Here is a 26,122-nt window from a genome sequence, read left to right as displayed (position 1 = left end):
GTTTTAAACAAAAATTACAATAAAATCATTAATATGTATATTCGTAAGTGAGGAATCTTAATTGCTAATTAAATTTTTAAAAAATCGCTAATTTTTTCAAATAACTCATTACGATAGCTCGCCTGAAACGTTTACCTTGCTCTAACTAAATCATACAATTAAAAAAACGTTTATGTTGCTATTTTGGAAACCTGACAAAGTCAAACTTCAACTTCTGGCAGTCAAATTTCGAACATAATTATCACAGAACACATGGCGAAACATGCGCGTAAGTCTTACGTGCAATTAAGAAATAATAAATCCCACATTCATGAAAGGCAAAATTAAAAAAAATTTTAAGGGGCCATGGTTTGACCTTTAGGGAGCCCTGGTATCTATGCCATTTAATAATAATTGTGGGATATGCACTGCGTTCGGTTTCGTCAGAAATGATGGTAATTCCTAGGACCAGGAAAAAACTGGATGACAGATGTTTGCAGGTTGCTCTGCCCAAGATATGGAATGATCTTCCAACAAGATTGAAGCAAAGTGTACCAGAGAAAGATTTCAGAAAATAGTTAAAAAGTTATTTGTTCAACAAAACATTTAATTACAGTACAATCCTCTAAGGAATGTCAATAGTGTGAATAACATAATTATAATTATAATTATTATAACAAAAATAATAATAGATATTAATTATTATTTTTTATTGGCTTAATTTGCTATTAATAATATTTTTATAGTTTAGGTAAATTTGTGCTACAAAACTCGACTACATTTTAAAAAGAACTTTTTTATTATACAAATATTATACAATTATATAGCAACATTATAAATCAGTTATATGAAACTGTTTGTTGAAATAATAAGACACAAAATAATAATAATAATATTATTATTATACATAAATATAATTAGCGTAATAATAAATATATATATATGAACAAATTCAGATGAAATCATGTCGCTAGCAATTGCTCTTAGCTCCACAAAATACTTTGTAGGTCCAAGTTTAATTTTTAGTCGTTTTTTAGGCTCGGAACTAGAAGTAGTGGTAGCAGCAATAGCTGCAGCACTAGTCGTAGACGCTGTAGTAGCAGCAACACTAGCAGCAGCAGTAGTTGTAGAAACAGTAGTAGTGGTAGTAGCAGTAGCAGCGGCAATAGTCGTAGAAACGGTAGCATCAACAGCAGTAGAAGTAATAATGTTTGTAGGAATAATAGTGTTTGTATAATTTTGTTCATCAGTAATAGAAGTAGTAGCGGTAGTGCCAGCAGCAGCAGTAGTCGTTGTAGTTGTAGAAGTAGTAAGCTTAGTATTAGAAGAAAATGTTTTTTCGTCAGCAGTAGTAACTGTGAAAGTTGGATTCAAATAAGTTGAAATACGTTCCTGTTTGTCATTTGTAGTTGTAACGCCAGCAATGGGTTTAGTAATCGTAGTAGTATCAGGACCCCTACGTTGGTCAGTTGCAGTGATTTTGCAGTAGTCCGCTGTTGCAACTTTCACGTAGAAGAGCAAGTACGCTTCTGCTTTTTTTACCGAATCCCAGTCAGTCAGCGAGACATTGGCGTCGTCTACGACGAGCCAGTTTTTATTATTCTCCAGGCAGCTGTGGTAGTTGTGGTAGCAGCCACCGTTGAGCGATCTTGGATCAAGTACGTAAGCGTAATAATGTCCAGATCCTACGGACCAACCTTGATGAACAACCACTCCATGCAGTCTGTATACGTTGCTGATTCTGTTTCTCTTCACGTTGTGTTCGGGTTGGTTTTCAGTGCTCAAATCCGAGCTGATGTAGGAGGATATATCTAAATATTCTTCGAACTGAACGTGGCGTGATATTTTATAGTCGCCACTGTTTGACAGTCCGTACCTTTTCAGCTGTAGTATCAAGACGTTCAGCTGCTGTTGAATTGAGAAATGTTTAGTGGCGCACTGTTTTGACTTGCATTTCTCACACGAGTACCATTTCTCGTTGTCCATATCTACGAAGGCGAAAAATTTTTTCAGCGCTTCTTTCACTGATGTGATATGATCCGCCTCAAGACTGATGTTGAAGAATGGCTCGTAACTGTTTGACGCATGTCTGCATTGCTGGCATATGACTGCGTGGTTGGTAACAAGTTGAAACGTTAGTAACTCGTTGTAATTATATTGTATTATTTGATAAAAATATGAACAACTTTCAAGTTGAACACATGAACATTAGCTAAAAATGAGATATGAAAGGTTTGCTTACTTTGGCTTCTTAGATAGCCGTTGAATATTTTTGACAAAGCAGTTGTTCTTTCTACAAACTGGTCCACTTCCAAACCGTGCGTGAGATGAGCTTGCATCGTGTTTAGTAGGCAGAGTAGAAAATCATGGGCATCTTCTTGCCTCCCGACTTGCATGTGATTCCCAATTTGTCTGATGTTGCCGACGACTTCTTCCGGGGATATCGGTCCGTTTACCAACCTATTGAAAAGTCTCAATGCTAGATTTCTTAGCATGCACACCGAGCAAAATTTGTTCATCATCTTACAGTCTTTTATATGATTGAAGATGAGATAATTCATAAAAGTCGGTATCCGAAGCAAACATTGCAGTACGGCTGCTATAAAGCACGTGTTGCCCATATTTTTTAATCCTGTCCCACCGCTTATAATTTTCCATTTTCCATCTAGTTTCATCTTATAAAGTTCTTTAGAAGGCAGTGGCAACGAATCACCGGGTATTGTCTCAACAAATAAAGATTTGACATCAGTAGACGTTGTTGCTGATGTCACAGATTCATGATTCACGTTGTAAGTTTGTTTGTCTGTCTGTTGATAATCTGGATAGTGTCGGCCCGCCGTCATCACAATGATCGTCGGTTTTTTGACTGCTCGATTCGTGTTTCTGTGAACATTTTTTAAAAAGCGAGCAAATTTTCTTATTAAAAACTTTAATTTTTGTTTCCTGCGACGAATCGTCAATTTATTTTCTTCTGTGGTTTTGTCGAGGTCGTCCACTTTTTCTTCTTTGCCCAGTCTCTTCAATTGACAATTAATAAAAAAAGTTTGATTAAACGCAAATTCAAAATAAAATTTTTGTAAATTGATTAAAAATTTAATTTGTCTATACAACATTCATATGTTTAAGCTGTTTATTTCTTAATAAAAACTAAATATTTGTAACGTAAAATATTTTTGCGTAGCATTCTTGTACCTGCCTTATTTCACATGGTTTATTTTAAGAGATACATTTCCAACAAGTTCTCTCGAAACAATTGGTTCTTTGTTGTTAAATAGCAGCATCGCTGATCTTTGCAACATAAACTAAACACCCAGCAAAATTTGTAACTCAGTATCTTACAATCGGTTATGTGTGAAAAATTTATAAATGTTGGCACTCAGGCTAGGCATGGCCGAGTCGCTGCTATGCCAGTTTTTTAGGCCTACACCGATCTTGGTCATTTTCCATTTTTTATCCAGGTGATTATTGTAAAGTTCTCTAGCAGGATCATGTAAATTTAATCAGCTTACATTAAATTCAAATGTTTAAGTTTTTTATATCTTTAAAAAAAACTAAATATTTTTAACGTAAAATATTTGTACATCATAAACAATTTAATTTGTACGAAAATCAATAAGAACAAGATTATAAACAATGTTTGCCACCTCCGTCTCATTTCCATCAGTTTTTCCTTTACTCTCGTCCATTTCGTTCATGTCTGAATTGAAGTTTCGTTAGTAATTTAGCGTGAAAATTCAGTTGATTTTATAAGGCAGCGAGCGATGTACACTTTGGCACCAAGTATAAACGTCGGTAGAGTGCAAAGAAACATTCTTTGTATGCTAATTCATACAAAGAACGTGGCGACTCCGAATTTCAACCATTGATTTACGAATAGTTAATTTGAATGAAAACTACTAAAAAAATATAGTCGACATAAAAATTGCAGTTAAAAACTTTTTAACACGTATTTTTATAATACCACATCTCTATTTTTTAACCACATGACGCAAATTTTGGCTTGTTGTCTGTTTAGCTGATTGGCTGCCTAGCCGATTACTAGTCAAAGGTCTTCTCATGTGACCTACGCTGTTGAACTTAGCTGCGTTGGTGCGTCCAGCTGCTTAACAATTTTTGTACTTTGAAACAAGTTTTCTTGAATTTCTTTAATATGGCGATGACCAATAAAAAAAAACACAATTACTAAGATTTAATACATATGACCATATTTTTCTATTAAACACATGCTACCGGTTGACCACATTCTTTGAATGCATGCACTTTTGGTCTTCATGTAGGTTTGGCACGTATGACTTGAAAAAAATAAATCTGAGATATATGTAAATGAATGTAAATCAAGTTTGAATTTTATTTGATTGTTATTTTTGTGATATTGCATATTTTATGTCGTTAGTTATAAAAAAGTATTTTAACTTCATTAAAAATAAAATTGAGCCCTTTACAATTAATTTTTATGAAAAATCATTAAAGAAAGAACAGTGTTGCGATTTGAAATTAGAAGAGATACGTTAAGAGTTAGACTTGCAATGTCTTAGAACCTATAAACTTCACCTAGCAACAACACAAATTCAACATCAGCCCAGTGAGTGCAAGTAAGCGTGTGTTTGCACCTACTAGAGACATCCAAATCAATATTTTCTTGAACACTAACGATATTTTAATGGAAATGTATTCAACGCTTGTTTATACAAATAAATACAGCTAATGACTAATGGATTTTATCTGATTGTTAGAGATATTGTTAAAAATATTTGCATAAAATTTATTCATCTTTGTTGAGGAAAGCTTTTATCAAACAACAAAAAGAACGCTTGAATGAATATTTGGCTTCACGAAACAATTTACAAAATGTTTCTTTTAACTATTTTAATGTTTCTAACTATTCAAACGAGTGAGTTGTTACACGTTTGTGTTAAAATTTTTGAAAAAGTCAAATAAGAATAATATTTGGAAATTTTTTTAGTAATTATTGAATCATTTTTACGAAGGCAATCCTTTGAGAAACGTCCTTCTTTTGAAGCCGGCAACTCAGAGCTCATATTATGAAATTAACAATGTGAAGTACAACGAGTTGTTGGCTGCTGATGGAGACAGGACTTCGAATATCACTGCTGTTCATTGCTTCCACGTAGGCTTTGAAGCACTTTCCGATTACTGGGTCGTTTACATGATCATTCAGTACAAAATCGACTGTTATTCTTTGGACAAGAAACTTACTTAGTAATTAAATTGAGTTTTTTTAATAAGTTTCACGGATTTTTTCAGCTATGAAAACGTCATGTCATATTCAATCAACTTGAATGTCAGGTTTTCGCGTGGACAACTTTATCTACTACGTCAACTACTTCAATCTTTTCATCGTGTCAACTGCAGTTCTCATGTACCACCTTCTAGATACGTCATCGCTCAACAAGCTCTTGAGAAAGCATTTGGCTTTTGTGTTTGTGAACTTGAAGCTTTCCCACTAGAAGGCATTGAACGAGTTACATTTATTTTTATTCAAGTGTTTGATTATTTTACATTTAGAATTTATTATTGTACAATAATTACATTTTAAAAATTTAAATTTGATTGAAATATTTTTATCAGAAAAAGTGTGGAAGCGCGTTGAAGGACGATTCTGATGGATCTGGTTCTGTCTGCAGCGAGTGTAAGTTCTTTGCATCCTTCAGTTTGATGGTTGCTTGTCGGTAAATTTTGGCAAAAATCCGAAAATGTTATGCGTCACTCTTTGCCCTAGATGTAGCGTCATAGAAGCAGTCTGGAGTTTCTGCGGTCGCATCATTTCTATTGGAAACAAACTGAATTCCAAAATTTACATTATAATCTTCGTATGATTGGAAAATCATCTTGCGGCCTACATTTTTATCATTTGACATATTTTGATAAAAAGCCAGACTTTTGATGGCTGATATTCTTGGCATGGTTTTGTAGAAAGCAAGACATTCAGTGTGAGTTGCTGTGTTGAAGGTAGGTCTGCAACATAGAGTTGTCGGGTATCTACTGTTGGCAAACATTATGTAATTTGGATTGATCCTATCGTAAATCATGTATACAGGATGTATACGTTCTACAAGTTGTTTGTAATTTTCTCACACTTTGAAGCATTTTAAATTTAAAATGACAAAGATTTATAATTGTTATTTTAAAATTCATTAATTTTTATTACTCTAAAAATAAAAATAAACATAAAAAAATAGTTTGTCACCATCAATTGATGTAAATAAAATATTTTCTTTTACTTTCAATCACTCGTAACTGAGTGTCTTACCTTAATTCTTGAGGCTTTTTTGGCCAAACATTCATTGAAAAGTGGAGAATGTTATATTGGAAATTTTGACAATATTAGTTCAACGACAATTAATTTGTCAGAAAATCGTCGGTCTTTGAGTGTATTTTACATTATTATTATTGATAGTATGTTCTTATAAGCTGACTGATATTTCTTTTTTAGAATATGATAGATTTTATTGCAATATATATATATGACTTTGAATACTATTATACATCTTTTTCAATGTTATCATTTATATTTTAATCAATTTCCAGACGTATCAACATCATTTGCGCCAGAATGCCCGCACCACTCACACAGTACATGTAACAAACCAGGATCTCTTTGCGTTTGATCCCGGCCACCGTAACATCAAGACCAAACGTCTTAACCATTATACCGTCTCGTCACTCGTTATTTTATTTGTATTTAAAATGTAACAGCCCAAAATTTGAACTCCTTCTCGTTTAAATTCACAATTGGCAACAAAGAGACCAAACCTAATTTTGAAGTTACATTTGAGGACAGTAAGGAATTAGATCCAGGGAGGTTTTTATTGGTTCCTTTTTTTTATAAAAAAATTTTCTCTACTATTTTTCGGAATACGCATTGAATGTAATATGTGGGGTTCTCTCTACATTGGATTCAAACCCGGACACTGTAACTGCAACTGCAACCAGGCACCTTAACCATTAGGCTATTTTGCCACCCTGGCTAATTTTGTATTAAATAATATAAAAAAGTATATATTAATTAATTAATCTAAAAGTTTTGAAAACACTTAATTTTTTATAAAGTTTCTTACACAAATAACCGAATTTGATTGCATGGTTCAATGATAAGCAGCTGAACTTGATGGGTTTGGTCAGTAAAGTTGCACAGTGATTAATTTTTTAATTTTTTTAATGACATTAAGCTGTTTTAATAGGTTTTAATGATGATAATTTGGTTTAAATATTATTTTCATTCATTCATTCATTTATTCGTTCGTTCGTTTGTTCATTCATTCATTCATTCACTCACTCCCTCATTCATTCATTCATTCATTCATTCTTTCTTTTATTATTCATTCGTTCATTCATTCACTCACTCACTCACTCACCCACTCACTCATTCACTCATTCATTCATTATTCACTCATTCATTTAATAATTCAATCATTCGTTCGTAATGATTGAGAAGTATTTATTTTAGGTCTCTGGAAATCATTATTACCAACAAAGGCGATAATAAAAAATTAATAAACATGATGATACAGTATCAATTCGGACGTGAGATACAGTATTATGATAATTCTGAATTACTGAATACTATTATTGTCGTTATTTGAAAGTTTTTAACGTGCATTTTTCTAGTTTTAAAGTTCTCAAATAGTGATTAAAAATTATTCGCTATTACATATTATATTCTTTCTCACAATATTCACAGCACTGCATTTTCTATGCCCAACCAGATTTTACAAGCAAAGATAACTCAGTTTCACACACTATATAACCAGATGCCTTTATCACCGGTAACCAAAGTTTTAGCAGTTGCAAAGTTTAGCAGTTGTAAAATTTTGCAAAATTTATTTTATTTTACAACACAAAAATATGGCTGGTAAAGTTTTGACCGAAGTTCCTGAAATGCTGACTCATCCAATGAATGAAAAAGAAGAAGATGATCACAGAGAAGATGATCAGGCAGAAGATGATGTAGCTGCTGATGCTGATGACTACCTCGCGATTATTTACGAAGTTGTGGATGGTGACCATGGAGAAGAAATTGGCCGCGTCCATGCTGACTATGGGGTTGATGAGGGTTTTTTAGATCACCTGGGGTTACTAGCTCCTTTCGACGATGATGATGACGATTCTAATGACGACGATGACGATGGTGATGACTTTTTCGGTATCGCTGGTGACAGAGATGAAGGCGTGGATTTTAGATACGACGGCGATGATGATGATGATGACGAAGATGATGGCGAATTCTATGGCGATTATTATTATGAAGACTTTTTTGAATTCGATTTTGACGAATCTATCAATAATTTTGAAGAGGATAGCGAGGATTCTAATGACATTGATTATTATTTAAATTATTATCGCGACGATGACGATATTTTTGATGACGTCGATGATTATGATTATTGATGATTATGATTATTGATGATGACGTCAGTGATTATGATTATTGATGATTATGATTATTGATGATGACGTCAGTGATTATGATTATTGATGATTATGATTATTGATGATGACGTCAGTGATTATGATTATTGATGATTATGATTATTGATGATGACGTCAGTGATTATGATTATTGATGGTTATGATTATTGATGATGACGTCAGTGATTATGATCATTGATGATTATGATTATTGATGATGACGTCAGTGATTATGATTATTGATGATTATGATTATTGATGATGACGTCAGTGATTATGATTATTGATGATTATGATTATTGATGATGACGTCAGTGATTATGATCATTGATGATTATGATTATTGATGGTGACGTCAATGATTATGATTATTGGTGATTAGCCCTTGTGAAATTGATATTTCGATTTGTCTTTTTGCATTCATAATAAAATGTACAGTACAATCTTCATAATCGTCTGGTTGGTTACTTTGAGTTTTACCATTTTGTTGTAGTTTTATTTATTTATTTAGTTTTTTATTTATTACAAATCTCTCCTCAATATTTTCAGAGGCATTCAAAACAAACACACCGGGCAAGTGAATTAGCCTGAAATAGGGTATCAAACACATCGCGTGTTTTAGATGGGGATCTCTATGTAATCGAATCTGGTAAACTGTAGTAGCAGTGCCAGGCACTTTACCGTTACAACCACAATACTAAATTTTTCGCTATGTCGTTCATATGAAAAAACTTTTAATATGAAACAAACAAAAGAAACAAAACAAAAAAAAAACAAAAATTATAATTGTTTTGTATCTTTTTTGATACATTTTAGAGACGATAAAACTGCCCAAAATTTTGAAGATAGTGAGACAGTCTTGTTATTTTCGCTGGCCTATCATCGCGTTGTTTGATTCGAGGCTGAATTCCGTCAATCAATCAATCAATCAATCAATCAATCAATCAATCAATCAATCAATCAATCAATCAATCAATCAATCAATCAATCAATCAATCAATCAATCAATCAATCAATCAATCAATCAATCAATCAATCAATCAATCAATCAATCAATCAATCAATCAATCAATCAATCAATCAATCAATCAATCAATCAATCAATCAATCAATCAATCAATCAATCAGTCAATCAATCAATCAATCAATCAACCAATCACATCGTTTAAAAATTATTACGAGACGTAGATGTTTATTAATTGTTTGACTTGTTATGTATTTAAATACTTTTTCTTGAGGCTGGAGTTTAAGTATTGTAACGGTGGCTGCTTGATGGTACTGCAGTTATGACAGTATGTAACTCTGGAGTTGTCGATAAAATTGAAGCGATAGCATCTGAGTGTAAAATTACGTGCTGTTGTATTCATCGAGAAAGCCTAGCTACTAACAAAATGTCAGCCAAAATAAGCAGCCTGCTTAGCTAGGTTGTGATTGTTAATAACGTGAAGGCAAACGCATTAAATGTAAGATAATTTACTAAATTTCGTGACGAATTGGTAGCCAATCACAAACAGTTAATCTAACATATTGAAGTACGTTGGCTGTCCAGAGGAAAGGTCTTATCAGAGGTAGGTACTAGAATTAAAAATGAGTTAACTAAGTTTAGAAAACATGCCGGTCAGAATTGTTTCTAAACGTTTATTGGCTCGCAAAACTAGTCTATCGGCAGATTTGCCTTATTAAGCGAAATCAACATTTCTATGCATGAAAAGATGCAGCCATTGGTTTTAAAATGGCTGATAAAATAGATGGGCAAAATTGAAAGCTAACAAATGTTGATGAATCGGTTCTAAGTTCAAGATACTCGTTTCAAATTAATACTTGTTTGCTAATAATTTTTAAATTAATTCATGTAAAATAGTAAAAACATTTTCAACGATATAGTTGAAATGTAATCGTTTGAGCCAAAATTTTTTTAGTAGCGACATTTCTGAACTGAATGTCATTTCATAAAAATGTTATTTTAAATATTTTAATTTTTTAATTTAAGTAACGAAAACTTAGTGTATTTCGTTTTAATTCTGCTGAATCATTAAGACACAGTAACAGTTGTAACAGTAGTAGATTTTAACTTTTTAAATTTTCATCAACACGTCATGCGCAGTCGTTATTTTAGTCAGCATATTCGGTCGCTAGAGTTTTTACAATTTTGCAAACATTTAATAAATAAATAAATGTTTTTTAATAATTATATTTTCAATGAATTTTCTAAACCATTTTTTATTTAACGAATTATTTAAATCATTATATATACACATATAGATGAAAGGACACCACAAACTTTAGAAATATATTATATGAAAAGGAATCATTTCGAGGTGTCAACACTAAAAATTGATTTTTTGTCGATCTTACAGTTTCTTTCAATTTCGTAGCGACGAGAGTGGCGAAAGATAAAAATACAACGTTTGTCAAGCTCTTGAGAGAGTTGGAACGCCGGTGCGAAAAAGTCTTGTAAAGGCCACCGGTTTTGATGATATTATTAATACAAACGCATGCTATTTAATGTCGGTTAGGCCTATATGGTCCAGGGCTTGATTGGCATGTGTAGGTGGAGTCCCGCGGCTTCGGAAAAAGGAAAATTGTTGAATGGGGCACTCAAAAAAAATTAAAAGCCTTTACAATTGTTATTGATCCAAACCTATGAGTTTTTAAACGAAATTTATGTTAAATTTACGTTATTATCATTTATGTGAAGACCCCTGTTTTGGGGAACGGTTTTGGGAACGAACCGTTTTTTGGAGGCCTACAGTCAAAAGTTTCATAGAACCGAGATAGGAGTTAATCGTAAGTTTTTCACCATTTGAAACAATTTTCGATACATAAAATACCTCGACCAATGGCTTTAGAGATCAAATGTTATTATTGTATATTAACGAGAGAACAAGTTTTAGAAAACATCACAAGCTATAAATTTCAGAATTGTGAATTTTCTGAGTATGGTGTATTTCGGTGATGGTATCTTATTTCTAAATTTTGGAACCACTTTCGGTGAAAGTGCGAAAAAACATAATGAAAGCATTAACATTAATTGTAATTTTGTATAATTGTTTTTGATAGTATCGCTAATTAAAGATACTATTTTTTTATCTTTCAGTAATTATATTATATTATAACAAGATAACAAGGCATTCCCTTCTTCCATGTTATAGGAGGGATTCATCCCCATACCGCCTGGATCCGCCACTGCCTATCTATACACACACAGCTTACACTGCTTGTTACTATTAAGGTTTTAAAGTTTTATTCAGAAAATTTTTATTCTCTCACTAGAAGTTATTATAAAAGAATACAAAAAATTATTTATATATATTTCAATTCTGTAAAATAGGAGTGTGTGTCGAAAAATTATCTAGTTTAAATAAACGACATGTATCGCACTTTAATGGTTGGAGTAATGTTATCAAGTTTGAGTCAAATTTTCGAATGTAATCACATTTTTGCACAAGGTAGATGTATCAACAACAACAAAATATGCGTTCATCACTCAAACAAGTTCTATTTCAAAATATCAAAAACAAAAAAATAAAACGAATAAAGAATTAATGCTATTGAACGTCTTTTGAAACGTTAACTTTAAAATTTAAAATATTACAAAAACTGGTGCAGGCTGATGAAGTTTTCAGAGACAGGTAAACGGGCTTGGCTGATGAGATCTCCAATCCATCGATACTTCTTCCATGTTTCCTCCATGTCCTTCTTCAATTCACTCAACATCAAATTCACCGATGCAAGTTCTGACGTGTATTCTTCCTGGGAATGTTTGCTTCCTGCATACAGGACAGCCTTGCGGTTTCTGTATATTTCAACAGCCATTTCCATAATGACGGACACTTGACAATATTTTTGGAAGATTTGCGGCTGGTATGTTCTCAGCTGGATCGATTCAAAGGCACGCAGAGGTAAGAAGAAGGAAGAGGGCAGTGGTGCTACAGGAGTGTGGTTGATGAGGGGACAGAAGAGAGACTGGGGAGGAGCAAGCAGTATCATTTTAACTTGGTCGTTGAGAGGTATGATGGATCTATGTAGACGGTTGGAAAGAGCGACTCCATTATCAAATGTGCCTCTGTTTGTCTGCTGTGTTGCCGATGATGGAGATGATGCTGGTGATGTTTCTGGGGTAATTGGTAGCTGTGCGAATGTTACATCATCGAACTGACGCATGGTAGAAAACATTGTGCTTTTAAAATTATCGTCGATAGCTTCAAAATTTCTACTTTTCAGTTCATTCAAGATGTTTGCACAATTGTTCGTCGTCGATGTTCCACTGCTACTGTTGTGGTCATCGTTCATTCTGATGGATGGAAAGTTGTTGGGGGTATCTTTGGAGACGAGAACCTGCAATCCGTGTTGCAAGTGACAAGTCATGTAGAGATAGCTTATGTACACTCCATCCTTCAGTTGTTCGTTCAAATTTTTGAACTCCGTTAAAAGTTCCTTGCAGTTGCTGGTTAGATCGTTCAACACTCCATTAGTTTTCAGTTGTTTGTTTGACACTGGTGATGAAGATAACTTGTCTAATGACATCCATTTCAGTGTCGATAAAAATGATGATGAAACTGGTGATGAAGTAAGAGATGGTGTGGAAGATTTTGATTCAGCGTTGATGTCGTTGTTGATGAACATAAAGACGCTGTAATTTGTTCCTTTCACGATGTTGGTGTGCAGATGACCCAACTTCTCAATTCCAGTTATCTTTTGCAAAACGTTGACAGCTCTCAAAATGGCGTATTTTTCGTGAAAGATGTTTGGTTCTAATTTCTTGCAGCTTGTTAATTCGCTCTTCATCACTTGTTTCAAATTTCTCATCAGGGACCAATCACTTGTAACTTTCATCAGCCAATAGAAATGGGACTCCAAGTCAGACACGTTGTCCAAATCAACCCTCACAGTTGGAAGCATATTGTGTGAGGTCACTAACACTTTTCCAGCTGATTGGAGCATGCAAGAGACGTAGAAACCATTTTTAACGTTGGTGAGTTGTTTGGAAAGTAGAAGACGTTTCACAAAACTTGGTTGCTTCATGTTGTTGTTTTTAGTGAGGCCCATGGAGGCTTCCAATACATTGTCGTAGAGGTTGTCCGTGTTCAATGTTCTCATCAATGGAATGCAATGTCTGCCAAATTTCTGCAAACAATTGCCAGCTAAATTTTTTCTCATCATGTCCAGCCTTGCCAAAATTTCTCCAGTTTGCAGTTTTCCAGTGTTCTCGATTGGATTCTTGAGACTACAATTTTTGTTGTCTTTGTCGTTTGGCATCATACTTGTAACATTCATTTTGCTGTCATTATCTGTCTCACTAGCACTTGCCAGAAGTTGTCGAAATGAAATGACGCTGCTACATCTCCTGATGAATTTTGATTGGCTAGAACAGAGACTGATCCCTTTGTGGTCTCTGCTGTCGTCCAAGGTGTTGTCGCAGATGGAGGACCGATTTCTTGCATCAGCATCATTAATCGAGGTGATGGATTTCAGTATAACCTTCCCACGTTCTTCATTGTCGGTGTAGCAGCAGTTGGAATGAGGTGAGGGATGTCGATGGCGACGATGACTGTGGAGCTGATGCTGACTTTGAAATGAATATTGCGACGCGTTGTAACAACTTTTGTTATCGATATAATTATCACTGTCACCACTGATTGTGAACGGTACTCCTGATAAGTCCTTGCCAGATAGTTTCCTCTTTTTAAAACTTTTATATGCACTTGACTGCTGCTGCCTCTCATGCAAACCGATGTTTTTACGATAATTCATCCGACTGTTGCGAGTCATATTAGCACTGCAAATATCTTGTCTATAGGCAATGTTGCTAAATGTTGAAACGTGTTTGTTGGATCTGGTGAACTCTTGCAAACTTTGATGAGGTTGGTTGTCTCGGTGCATTGGTGAGTCTTGCTGCAACAACGCACGTTCACGTAAGCGCTGTCTGGAGTGACTTCCTTTGCTCAAGTTCACTTCGCTGTAGTGTTCAAAATTCATTTTTAGCCAGATGTGTTGTGAACACTTTTTAAAACTTCTATAATTTTTTATGTAGATAAGTATGCTGGAATTGCTGTAAATGTTGCTTCTAAATGTCGATGATTGAAAAATGTTGGATCAGGATTTTTTAAAGTTGAATATTCGTTTGGTAGGATATGATAAAGACTGAAAATTGAATGATGAATTGTAGATGAGAGACTCTCTTATATACCCTAGTTGAGAGCTAATAATTGAACGCACATATCAGACTAAGTGTCAGCGTGAATACCTTACAGATCAGCTTTATTACCCCTAATTGAAAGTACTTGCCAAAAAAGGGAATACCTCACTGATTGGAGGATCGTTTTCACTGTCAACATCCCGGCTGCTAATTGAACCCACACGTCAAACCAATAAAAACTGAATACCTCACTTTACAACCCAGCATCCTTTCTTACTTACGATTTTGATTTTTTTGATGCGTTAAACTTTAAATAGTTATCAAATACTTAATACTTGGATAACAAAAATATTTTGTAATAATATTGTTGAGTCCATTCATCCGACTGTTGCGAGTCAAATTAGCACTGCAAATATCTTGTCTATAGGACGTTGATCATGGAGCGATTGTTCCATGGAATAGGTTATATCCAATAAACTTTTTGTAATAAAACTTGTCAAACAATTTGTTGCTCGTAATTATCTCATTAGCTACTGTTAATTGTAGAATTACTAACACCCTAATTGCTCAATTGAAATGATTTCCCTGCAGTATTGTATCAATTAGTCCAATTAGTGCAGACTCGAGCCGCCTCATGTCACTCGCCTATTTCCAATTGACGTGTTCGTTTCAACAATCAGGATTGGTTTGTTATGATAATAATTATTAATTGTTTCAAACTTTCACATTGCCAATTAAGAATATTAATTTGATTAAATATAACGAAAAAAATTGAAAGACCAATTAATACAAAAACTTTAGACAAAGTTGAAATTGTTGGAGAAATGTAATTGATGTAATTAATGTCAATATTCAACACCGAAACCAATTACAAAACAACAATTTAGTGTCAGCATCATAGTTAATGTAGGAGTGGCAATAAAAACATCAGCAACATAAAATTTAAAAGTTTAGCGAGCAAGACATATGCTCACATTATTTTAATGATTACAACGGGCAGTCATATGATTACAGTACAATATCAGGATTATTTTATGTTCAATTTTGGTTTCAATATTTTGGCTAGGCATATTTTTGATAATGAAATAATATAAAGTTTGAAGAACACTATTACGAAAAATAACAACGCTGTTGCTAAGTGTGTTGCAATAACTACAAGGTGTGTCGTAAAAATTTCAATAAAACCTTAATAGAATTATTTTATCATTTGAATACTTGAGATCATAAATAAATTGTTATAAATATTTTAATTGCAAAACTTTTTAGAATTCCACAAATGAATACCTCAAATCACATAACCAAATAAAATTTAATTATAAATAAATAGAGCCGTCATTTGAATTGCTGTCAAAAAATGATAATCAGACAATGCAAGCATTACAAACTTTATAAAGAAAATAATACTACCACTGTTAGGTATTCTTCGATTTAAAACGTAAGCTTTTTATCGTAAAGTCTTAGATGAATGAATTTTTAGTATTCCTTTGGTTTCATTTGATCAAAAAAGTTTTGATGACGATCGCAAAATCCGCACTTCGCCTAACATGACAGAAATATTAAATTCTGAAATTCTTTTTCTGTGATTATTTGAAATGTTCAAAAATTTGAAAAAATGCTCATTCTAAGTGGCGTGTTGTTTCACACCTGGATTTGCATTATGAAGACTCTATTTACCATGTAAAAATTTATTTTTAAATTTTATTTAAAACATTTGTTACAATGAAAATAAACAGAAATTAATGCATTAAAAACGTTAATGCATTAAAATTTATGCTGGATGAAGGTTATGTTAACCAATGTTAACTACCTTGATAGCAAATTTTTCAAAGAGTAAAAACGTTGTTAGCCTAAAAATGACAGAAAATTTCAGTCAATATGAAGTACAACTAATGCGTGGAGTCGCCTGACATACAAAGAAGTTGACAAACGCGACAATATTTACCAATATTTTTATAAACGAAAACCTTATCCCAAAATAAAAGGGAAAGCAATTTGAAAAATACTTGCGTCATAATTTATGAGGGTTATTGATCTTTCATGAAATGTTACTCGAAAAGCTCAAGTCAATTCAATATATTATTTTGTATTATTGAAGTATGTCTTTTTTTGCCAAAAACTTTTATAAATAAGGCTTCGAGTATGAACAGAATTAAAAATAGCGATGAAGAGCCCACAAGAAAGTAAACCAAACACATTTGGCCATAATGAGACGTCAGCATTCCTACTATGAGGGGACCAGTTATCCACCCAACCGACCCACCACATACAATCACTGAACTAACTTTGCCAGTTACTAACAAGTTCTCTGACACCCAAATAATATTAGTCGGATAAATAATTCCAGTTCCGAAACCGGCCAACATAACCACAACCCAGAGAATACTCGGTAGAGCGTTGACGGCTAACATTAGCAAGAAGGCTGTTGTAGCTACGGTCATTGTAATTGATAATATTGTTATTGGTTTCAAGAAAGCTGAGACTACAACGCCCAATAACCGACACGCAAAGTGAGCTCCAAAGTAAATTGAAAGAATGAGACTTGATTGGTAAACAGACCAATGCAGATGCTTCAAGGCAAATGCTGTTATGAACGCGATTGTTACACCTTCGATGTAATAGCACAACAGTCCGAAGACAAAAACGAATGTGAGCAAAATAAGTTTCAGATGCAAAATTTGTTCAATTCTATTTGTTTGTACATCCGGTTTTCCTAAAAAAATTTTTTCTTCCGTTACATCTTCTATTACCACGTCATTCTTTTTCTGTCGAACAAGAGACAATTTTTTATGTTTTGAAATATTGAATAGTAAAATTATCAAAAAAGGTATATTTGCGGAGAGAACTATAAGGCCAACAACTATGAAAGCTTTTCGAACAGTTGCAAGTTCAATAACATCCAGGCACGTTGTCGATATGTTTCCCAAAATTTTATCCTGCTCAAAAACAATTTCACTTTCGTTTAATGTTTTATTAAAATTCTCATAAGAATGGTTGACTTCACAGAGGAATGGCTTGATTATGAACGGCCCAACGATACCTCCAAAAGACCAGCAAAGATGAATGGCTTGAATTAATGAATTTCTGCATTGGTGTTTGTTCCATATTCTAAGCCCGTAAGATTGTCCAGCTGAAAAGTTATCAATTTAGCTTAAAAAATTTTCATCCACTGCTCTCTTAAAATTTTTTAAACATTAACCTGAGTCATTGAATCCAAATCCGATTCCTTTAATGACGACGAAAGTGACGAAAAATGGGAAGGACGAGATGAGACCAGCCCCAATGGTGGCCACACACGCGACACTGTTGAACGCAAAGAACAAGAATTCAGGTTTCAGGCGGTCGTACATGGAAGCACACAGTATCGACCCGATTAAGTAGCCGAGAGCGAAAAATGTAATTACGGTTGACATCGTTTGTTCTCCAACGTTCATCAACTTCTCCAGGTGGACGAGACTCGTTCCCAAAATTGTATTTGCAATGCCCTACAAATCTCAAATAAATTCAATGTAGAATAAATTTGCTTATTTCATGCATAACTTTTTTACCATTACGATGAATATCCAATATAGAGAGAATGATTTCAACCAGAGAACTTGCGGACAGATGCAATCTATTTTAAAATGAAAGGCAACACATCAAATTTATTTTTATTTTATTTACTTTATTTCAAATTTACTTTTTATTCCGTGTTTCCCTTTCTCTTCGACACATTTCTTCGATTCCATAACGAATAAAATTAACAATCGAAAATTTTTTTGAACCTTTACAACGAAAAATTGGCTCTGCTCAGTCAAATGCAGTTTCAAAATCTACCAAACATAAAAATATTCAAATACGACCAGAAGTGGTTTCTCATGGGTTTGTCTACCAGCACTTTTTCCCAAACTCTTAAAATACTATTTTCTAGATTCTAGCATGAAATAAACACATACGTGTGCATCGCTAGGGCTACCTATAAGAATATAACACTGTTTATTATGGTATTATAGTTTGGTACTATATATAGTATTATAGTTTGGTACTGTTCAAATTGAAGTTATTGTATTGTTGTTATTCAACTTAGGACGTGCAGTAGTCTCGTAAAAGTTTGTATGGTGCATACGCCGTGCAATACTGAAACAACATTAAAATTCTATGTAAAATTCACAATCGCAGAGATGGTCATAGACAAAATAAAGTTAACCAATTGAGCAACTTTTAGACATTTTCAATGTTATCTTTTGAAAAATGTTATGACCAAAATATTGGCAAGAACACAGAGAGAATCATAAACTGAAGTTCTAAATAATGTCTCCGGCTGAGGTTTAAACAGTAAATTTTATTCATGATGCAAACTGCTTCACAAATGTTGCATATATGTATAATAAGTGACTGTCAACAACACTAGCCAATTGTTAAAGTTAATAATAGCACAACATTGTATAGTGATAGCGATGAATTCACATACAAGTTTTAGGCTTGCCTACAAATGCATTCTTCTCTTTCAAAGTTATGCGTATGCTGATAAAATAAAATTAAACTGTCAAATGAGACAAATGTTAAAACAATTTATATACCATTATTACTGTTAAATAATATTTTAAACAATAAAACAATAAATTGTTTTATTTAGTAAAATTTTGATTAACACGTATGACCCCAGATTTTTGTGGTCTGAGGTAATCTGCTTCTCTTGTCCTCTCCCTAGCGGCCTTTGTGGCTTTGTTTTTATTATCAAAATTGGAAAATTTTAACTCTCTGGTGTAGGCTTGTTATTGAAGGTTAGAAGTCACTTACTACAGTGCACTTGTCTCAGAGGTTTCCTCAACAACGAACACATGTATATGAAAACACGTGATAACAATGCATATGATAGGCAGGGATCTGTTTTAGGGGTGGGCAAACTTTTTGCTGTGAGGGCCACATTGAAAACTATTTTACCCTTGAAGGACCGCATATGTACTTAAATAGCAAATTTTTTCGACCCGGGGGAGAATTTTTTAAGATTTGTGGCTCCTTTTTTTGGTTATAATGATTAATCTGGCTGACGACATTTTTTGGCGAACAAGTCCTCGCGGGCCGTAGCTTTTCCACTCCTGATCTATTTGGATTTGAACCCAGCCACTGCAACGGGAGGACCAGGCGTCATCAGGTAATCAAATATTATAAATATTTAATATATTCTAATATTCTTTTCATTAAGTAATGTTTTACCAAATATTGTATCAAAGTTATGTAAACAAAAATGAATTATTTCCCAAACAAATTTTATTCAAGACAACATCTCATTAAATTATGGGTCGGTAAACCTTATGCTGCGAGGGCCGCACTGAGAAGTATTTGACCTTTGAAGGGCCACATATGTTTTCAAATTTTTTGGACTTTTTTGCCTCGTAATATGTGGCTGACGACCTTTTTTATGATCGTAATGTGATTTTTTGTGTTCAATCAAGGCCTCGCGGGCAGCATAAAATGGTTTAGCGGGCCGACCGCGGGTCGTAGTTTGCCCACCTCTGCATTTAATCACATTTTAAATTGATAAATAAACTAAAAAAAAATTATCTTCACAACAGAAATTCAATCGAATGAATCCATCCAACGAAATAATTCTTCAATCTCTCGTCAGACATGCCCTTCAATGGTTGTTTTCACGACTTCCTACCCATTCACGCTTGACGTCAGAGCGTTCTACACATTATATTTCCTTCCGTTATGACTAAATGTTTCAGTCAGTCTGTGGTTTATTTCTTTGTCTAAATTTATTTGGCTATGAAAAATGTTTTTGGCAAATGTCATTACTTAATTAACTTTTTAAATCTATAAATTTTAGGATGTCTTGTTTTTCTATTAAAAAAAAGTTGGCAAACTACTTTTAAAATAATTTTTGTGATGAAGCCAGTTTCTTTTACGTAAGACAAAGGAGAGGCTGCAGAAATTTAAAAGAAAGTTTCTAACGATCTAAGAAATTTCATTGTAAAATAAACTTCTGATTGTTAAATATTGTTTAAATGTTAAAAACTAAAAATTAAATAATTATATTCAAGGAAACTAATAATAAAATCAAATTTAACGGTCTACCCCCTATCTACCGGAAAAATTGATTAAGATTATATCAATTACGATGGATGGATTTAACGTCATCTAGCGGTTATATTAGGTCATATAAATTATGAGTTATTATAATCTTATTAAATATATAATATAATATTTATTATACAATAGTAAATTATGTGTAAGTTATTAAAAAACTTTTTATTTTCTGGTGCCTTTTCTTTTAAAGGGTTCGTTGTACCTGAATAGTGGATGTACATTGATTTTATTATTGCAGATCTTTATTTCGTAATCTTTAATTTTGTTTTTTCAAACAATATAAATCGCAAGGCAAAGAAAAAGAAGCAGATGTTGAAATAAATAGAAGATTCTAGAAGATAAATAGAAAACCAACTAGAAAGTAAAATAAATCGACGAACGATCAATATAAGCAAATGATTTGAATTTTCTCAACAGCTGTTGGACGTGTCTCGTAATTGGCTCGTTAAAAATCTACAATCTAAATGAATAACAAACACGTTCCGATAACTTCTTTTTGAAGATTTTAATGGCACTGCAGCTCCCAAGATGGTGCTATAATGTGCCAGTAATTTTAATACTTTTTTTTTTAATTTTTATTTTATTTTTTTTCATAATTATTTAGTTATTATTATTACATCTTCAAAATCAATCACAGTCGAAAGGAAGAATCCGATCAAAATATATCAAGACATCAAACCAGGAAAATAAATGATAATCTTTAACTTAAGTATATTTTAAGAGGTAAGGTTATAATAGTTTATTCCAGTCTTTTTAAGCAATAACTTTAAAAAAATACAAAACTAAAAAATTTACATCTGGCTTAAAAGTCAATCAAGTTCTTACACCCAGACGTGGAAAATTTGAACGTGACAGACTGCTTACATTCGGAAGATTTACCTTCCATAAGGGTGTCTGTTGACTGAAAGATTTATTTTGTAGAATTGTCGGAGAAATGAAATGATAAATTAACAAAAATTCAAAATTCAACTTCTACTTTACTTGTATTTCTATTTATTTTCAAATAAATAATTGATTTAAATGAATTTTTTTGAATTAATTCCCTAATTAAATATTAATTTCTTCAATTTTCATTTAACGGAAAACAGAAAGAGTACTCTGGTGATCACTTTTAAGACGAAGCTAAAAGTATTCAATCTGTAATGAATCAACATAATTGATAGTAATTTGAAAATTTATTATATTAAATTTTATTGACACATAAACGCGTATGAAATAAATTTTTACTACACGTTAACATTAAAAACTTCATCAATTCAACAACAACCCAACAACAATAACATCAACATTATCAACAACAACTGAACATGCGGGCCATAATTTGCTCATCCCTGGGGTAAATTATATGATAAGTGATGATCAGGTTTATTTTTCCTGTTAGGATATGAGTTGTTGTATCTACTGGATGAGCTAAAATTTTATTACATTTTTTTATATTTTTGAGCGTTTTATATCTTCTGTTGATCAAATCTAAAGTTGCGTAGAGTTAGATTGTCTTTAACAGACCATTTCAAAATCATTTTTTACAGATAAGACATATTATCATAGTAATTTCTTCTCGTTTAAACGTATATTGGCGATATTTTTCCAGAAAAACTTTTCAAGAATTAACTTTTCTCCTCTGATTTCTTTTCTAAAAAGACGACTAAACCAAAAAAATTGTGGTAGTAGTGAAGAGTATTCATTTTCAGGCTTAATACAACTGCAGTCACTTTATTAATGACAACAGGGCGTAAGGTAGAAGACGAAATTGAAATTTACTAGCTATGTGTTTGTGTGTGTGTGTATATATGTGTGTGGTGTGTGTAATTATATATGTATATATATATATGTATATATATATATATTTGTGCGTGTGTGTGGTGTGTGTGTGTAATTATATATAAATATGTGTGTGTGCGTATATGTGTGTGTGTGCGTATATGTGTGTGTGTGGTGTGTGTAATTATATAAGTATATATATATATATTTGTGCGTGTGTGTAGTGTGTGTGTGTAATTATATATAAATGTGTGTGTGTGTGTGTAATTATATATAAACGTGTGTGTGTGTTTGTGCGTGTGGATGATTATTTTTTTTGGGCTAGATCATACTTTCTTTCGGTTTGTGTGTGTGTGTGTGTGTGTGTATGTGTCAAATTGTAGTCCATTTATGTGCCTTCATTTATGAGTGCATGCATGTTCTAATATATGTGTGTCGGTAGCTGAAGAATTTAATTGAAATCGCTAAATGTGATTGATGGGCTTCGTACTTATTTACTGCTCAACCATCAACAACATCAACAACATCAACAACAACAACAACATCAACAACAACATCAACAACAACATCAACAACAACAACATCAACAACAACGTCAACAACAACAACATCAACAACAACAACAACATCAACAACAACAACAACACCTCCAACAACAACATCATCATCAACAACAACAACAACAACATCATCAACAACAACATCATCAACAACAACATCAACAACATCATCAACAACAACATCATCAACAACAACATAAACCACAACAAACCCATAATTATATAACGACACGTTGTGAAGTGAAGAAAATTAATTAATAAATTTGAGTGCAACTCCTGTCGAATGTTATAATATTAATAATAAGACAGAGTTAGTCATGTGTTAAATTTACTATTGTTATTCACATTATTAATGATGCTAGTATCGGTTCTGTTGTTGAAATCTGTCTTCTAAATGTTCCCATGCTTTTATGAAAGTTCTATTGGCCTAAATTACTTTTAAAAATCGTTTGTTATTTCATATTTGTTGGTATAATCCTGGATTATCTTTTATTATTGCTATCACACAAACACACACATACACACGCAAACACACACACGCAAACACACACGCACTACTAGGATTTTATTTCATCATAGTCTTCTGGTTAAGATGTTCGTTCATTCATTTTGCACTTACTAACATTTGATCGAGTATCTACACCAAATTTTGCTCGTTAAAAAATTTGCTAAAATAATTCGTTGAATTTTTGCTTTTCGTCCATTTCTGAATAGGAAGCTCTGGCGAAGATCACGCGTGCAACCGCGCTCATCCCATTTGGTACGTCCAAACAATTTTTACAGAAATAAACTGGATAAGCGTTTGGAAGGTGTGACTGATATTGATGAAAATAAAATGTTTTTTTCATGAACGTATTTTTTCGCAGCGTTATATTTGAGGATCCAGATGGTTTTGTCCTCCGAAGACTACTGCGTCGAAGGCTTCTGCTTCAGTTACGACGCTAAGACTAGTGATTTCAAATCTGGCCAAGAACACTGCGCCTCAAAGAACAAAACCCTTCTGGAGTTGAGGACTTTTAAAACTTATGCGGCTTTCTGTAACATGACCACCAATTTCAATCCGTTTATTTGGTATTGGCTGAATATAAACCTAGTTGACGGTATGTTATACTGGGGCTCGGATAACAGTACGGTGACAACATACTCCTTATCAAAAAGCGACAGTGTAACACTTATTGCTTTTTGCAATGGCATGAAGTTAATTCCAAAGCACATTGCTTAGGAGTTATCTGTTATAACGAAAGTTGGTGAAGTTTTGGAATATTTTTAAAAAAATCGCGATTGTTTTTACAATTTAATTAAAACGTTTGTCTGTTAAAATTAAAAAATTTTTAATAAATTGCAAAGTTTTAAAAAAGATTAATCTTCGTTTACCTACAGCTTCATCATACCTTTCAAAAGTTTCATCTCAGTTTTCTGAGTATTGCCTTGGCAGTCACTGTTTCAGTTACGACGGAAGAAGGCTTGACCAGCAGTCAGGTCGAGATTATTGTAAATCAATAGGCAAAACTCTCCTCAAGATAAGGGGACAAGAAATTGAGAATGACTTGTGTAACATAATAATGAACTTAGTCACAGATTACTCTTATGAAGTACTCTGGGTGAATGTTTACAGAGATAATGATAGGTTATATTGGAGTTCGGACGGTAGCGAAGTTGCTCTCAACATTTTTGGATTTAGCGGAACTTTGGCAAATGATACCCAAATGGTAGCGTTTTACTGCAATCCCGTAGACAAGATGTGTCGCTGGATTGAAATAATGAACAAGATGGAATGTTTTTTCGTCATCTGCTACAACAGAAGTTAGTAGAACATTTACGTCAAACAAGCATTACTGCAGCATTCTACTATGTGCTGACATGAAATACCATTTTGTCCATACCTAATGTTATCTTTATATTGAATGCTAAATTGCTCATGAACCTCATCGTTTAGTTGAGAGCATTTCAGTTTATAAAAACAATTTGTTGTTATTTTTTCATAAGCCATCGCCTTACATTAAAATAATTTGGTTTTTTATTTTTTTTTATTTGGTTTTTTCTCTATCGAAAAAGTGAGAGAAAGAGGAAAGAGAGATAGAGAGAAAAAAAGAAATATAGAGAGAGCTTTTGTGAGATCCTATAATGAATTAAAATTGAAATATTTTTCTTCGTCCTATTTTGAGAGTCTTTAACAACCACGCTAACACGCGAAACCATTGAATATGCTAAACGTGAATCTCTTTTTGCAATCGAAGTCAGTCACACTTCGAAGCATAACCAGGCGCCTTTGACGGTTACGCCATGAACTGAACTAAAATATCGCGAGTGGAAAAAAACCGACTTTAAATATACTTTTATAAATATATCAACATGCTATGTCTCCCTGTATCAAACAAGCATTACTGCAGTATTCTACTATATGGTGACATGATTGTAAAGGCTCAAATAATAATTGCACACTAAAAAATAACATATACTTGCAATAATTTCACAATACAGCTGGCTCAACTGAGATGTCGACAACAACAACTACAACGACAACAACAACAGCATTTACGTCAACAACAACAACAAGGACAACATCAACTACTTCGCCAACATCAACAGCTTTTACTTCAACAACAACAACGACAACTCAACTACTTCGACCATATCAACAACCACGTCGGCAACATTTGCTTCAACAACTACTACAATAGCAACATCAACTGCATCTATAACATCAACAGCAATAAGCTCCTCAACCATGTTCACTTCATTGACAACATCAACGATTATGACATCATCAATAATGTCATCATCACTGACAACATTATCAACTACAACACCATCTTCTACAACAACAACATCAACAACAACAACATCATCAGCAGCAACAACATCAGCATCTTCTTCGTCATCATCGTCTGAGATATTGCTTGTTGCAATGGTGCTACTTGTTTTTCTTTTCCTTGCTGGCATTGCCTTGTTCATTTTGTATTGTTATATTTACAAAACTATGAAAAAAAAGTCAAACGAATTAGATTCAAACGATGACAACTTCAACTCCCTGCCTTCAAATGCAAACAGTTTTTTTTTATTGGTCTTTATTATTGCAGCTCTGACATACGCAGAACCACTTACAATGTTACAGATATATATTATCTATATATCTTTTATTATGTTCTTTAAATCCTAATCTATTGAATTGAAACAGCCATCT

The 26,122-nt window shown here is 33.2% G+C and overlaps 6 protein-coding genes across 6 annotated transcripts; 2 read left to right on the top strand and 4 right to left on the bottom strand.

Annotated features, from left to right (window-relative positions):
- Positions 1 to 755: 755 nt before the first annotated feature.
- Positions 756 to 3,636, bottom strand: HELRODRAFT_116604 (hypothetical protein). The gene is made up of 3 exons (XM_009033589.1): positions 3,624 to 3,636; positions 2,222 to 2,996; positions 756 to 2,087 (listed from the first exon to the last, which is right to left on the bottom strand). Exons 2-3 carry the CDS (start codon positions 2,820 to 2,822, stop codon positions 823 to 825), a joined length of 1,866 nt encoding a protein of 621 aa, XP_009031837.1. The 5' UTR covers positions 2,823 to 2,996; positions 3,624 to 3,636; the 3' UTR covers positions 756 to 822.
- Positions 3,637 to 5,696: 2,060 nt separating this feature from the next.
- Positions 5,697 to 6,648, bottom strand: HELRODRAFT_182863 (hypothetical protein; the record flags this gene model as incomplete). The annotated part of the gene is made up of 2 exons (XM_009033588.1): positions 5,697 to 6,015; positions 6,539 to 6,648. The coding sequence occupies 2 exons, from the start codon at positions 6,646 to 6,648 to the stop codon at positions 5,697 to 5,699; spliced, it is 429 nt and encodes a 142-aa protein (XP_009031836.1).
- A 1,197-nt stretch (positions 6,649 to 7,845) lies between these two features.
- HELRODRAFT_182862 (hypothetical protein) lies at positions 7,846 to 8,388 on the top strand (the record flags this gene model as incomplete). Its single annotated transcript, XM_009033587.1, has 1 exon — positions 7,846 to 8,388. The coding sequence occupies one exon, from the start codon at positions 7,846 to 7,848 to the stop codon at positions 8,386 to 8,388; it is 543 nt and encodes a 180-aa protein (XP_009031835.1).
- Positions 8,389 to 12,000: 3,612 nt separating this feature from the next.
- On the bottom strand, positions 12,001 to 14,388 carry HELRODRAFT_182861 (hypothetical protein; the record flags this gene model as incomplete). The annotated part of the gene is made up of 1 exon (XM_009033586.1): positions 12,001 to 14,388. The coding sequence occupies one exon, from the start codon at positions 14,386 to 14,388 to the stop codon at positions 12,001 to 12,003; it is 2,388 nt and encodes a 795-aa protein (XP_009031834.1).
- A 2,223-nt stretch (positions 14,389 to 16,611) lies between these two features.
- HELRODRAFT_182860 (hypothetical protein) lies at positions 16,612 to 18,273 on the bottom strand (the record flags this gene model as incomplete). The annotated part of the gene is made up of 4 exons (XM_009033585.1): positions 16,612 to 17,675; positions 17,745 to 18,030; positions 18,094 to 18,158; positions 18,225 to 18,273. 4 exons carry the CDS (start codon positions 18,271 to 18,273, stop codon positions 16,612 to 16,614), a joined length of 1,464 nt encoding a protein of 487 aa, XP_009031833.1.
- Positions 18,274 to 22,855: 4,582 nt separating this feature from the next.
- HELRODRAFT_182859 (hypothetical protein) lies at positions 22,856 to 25,830 on the top strand (the record flags this gene model as incomplete). The annotated part of the gene is made up of 6 exons (XM_009033584.1): positions 22,856 to 22,972; positions 23,653 to 23,698; positions 23,805 to 24,038; positions 24,319 to 24,741; positions 25,104 to 25,174; positions 25,420 to 25,830. The coding sequence occupies 6 exons, from the start codon at positions 22,856 to 22,858 to the stop codon at positions 25,828 to 25,830; spliced, it is 1,302 nt and encodes a 433-aa protein (XP_009031832.1).
- Positions 25,831 to 26,122: the final 292 nt, after the last annotated feature.

The sequence above is a fragment of the Helobdella robusta genome (genome assembly GCF_000326865.2).
Source record: "Helobdella robusta unplaced genomic scaffold HELROscaffold_94, whole genome shotgun sequence".
Lineage (NCBI taxonomy): Eukaryota > Metazoa > Annelida > Clitellata > Rhynchobdellida > Glossiphoniidae > Helobdella > Helobdella robusta.
The sequence above is the reverse complement of the archived record's forward strand: the minus strand, read 5'-3'. Positions and strand labels throughout refer to the sequence as shown.

Excerpts from the sequence above, each read along its gene's own strand:
- HELRODRAFT_116604 (XM_009033589.1), bottom strand. The coding sequence starts at position 2,822 with ATGACGGCGGGCCGACACTATCCAGATTATCAACAGACAGACAAACAA. Across the intron at positions 2,088-2,221 it reads CGGCTATCTAAGAAGCCAAA|TCATATGCCAGCAATGCAGA; the intron begins GTAAGCAAACCT and ends CCAACCACGCAG.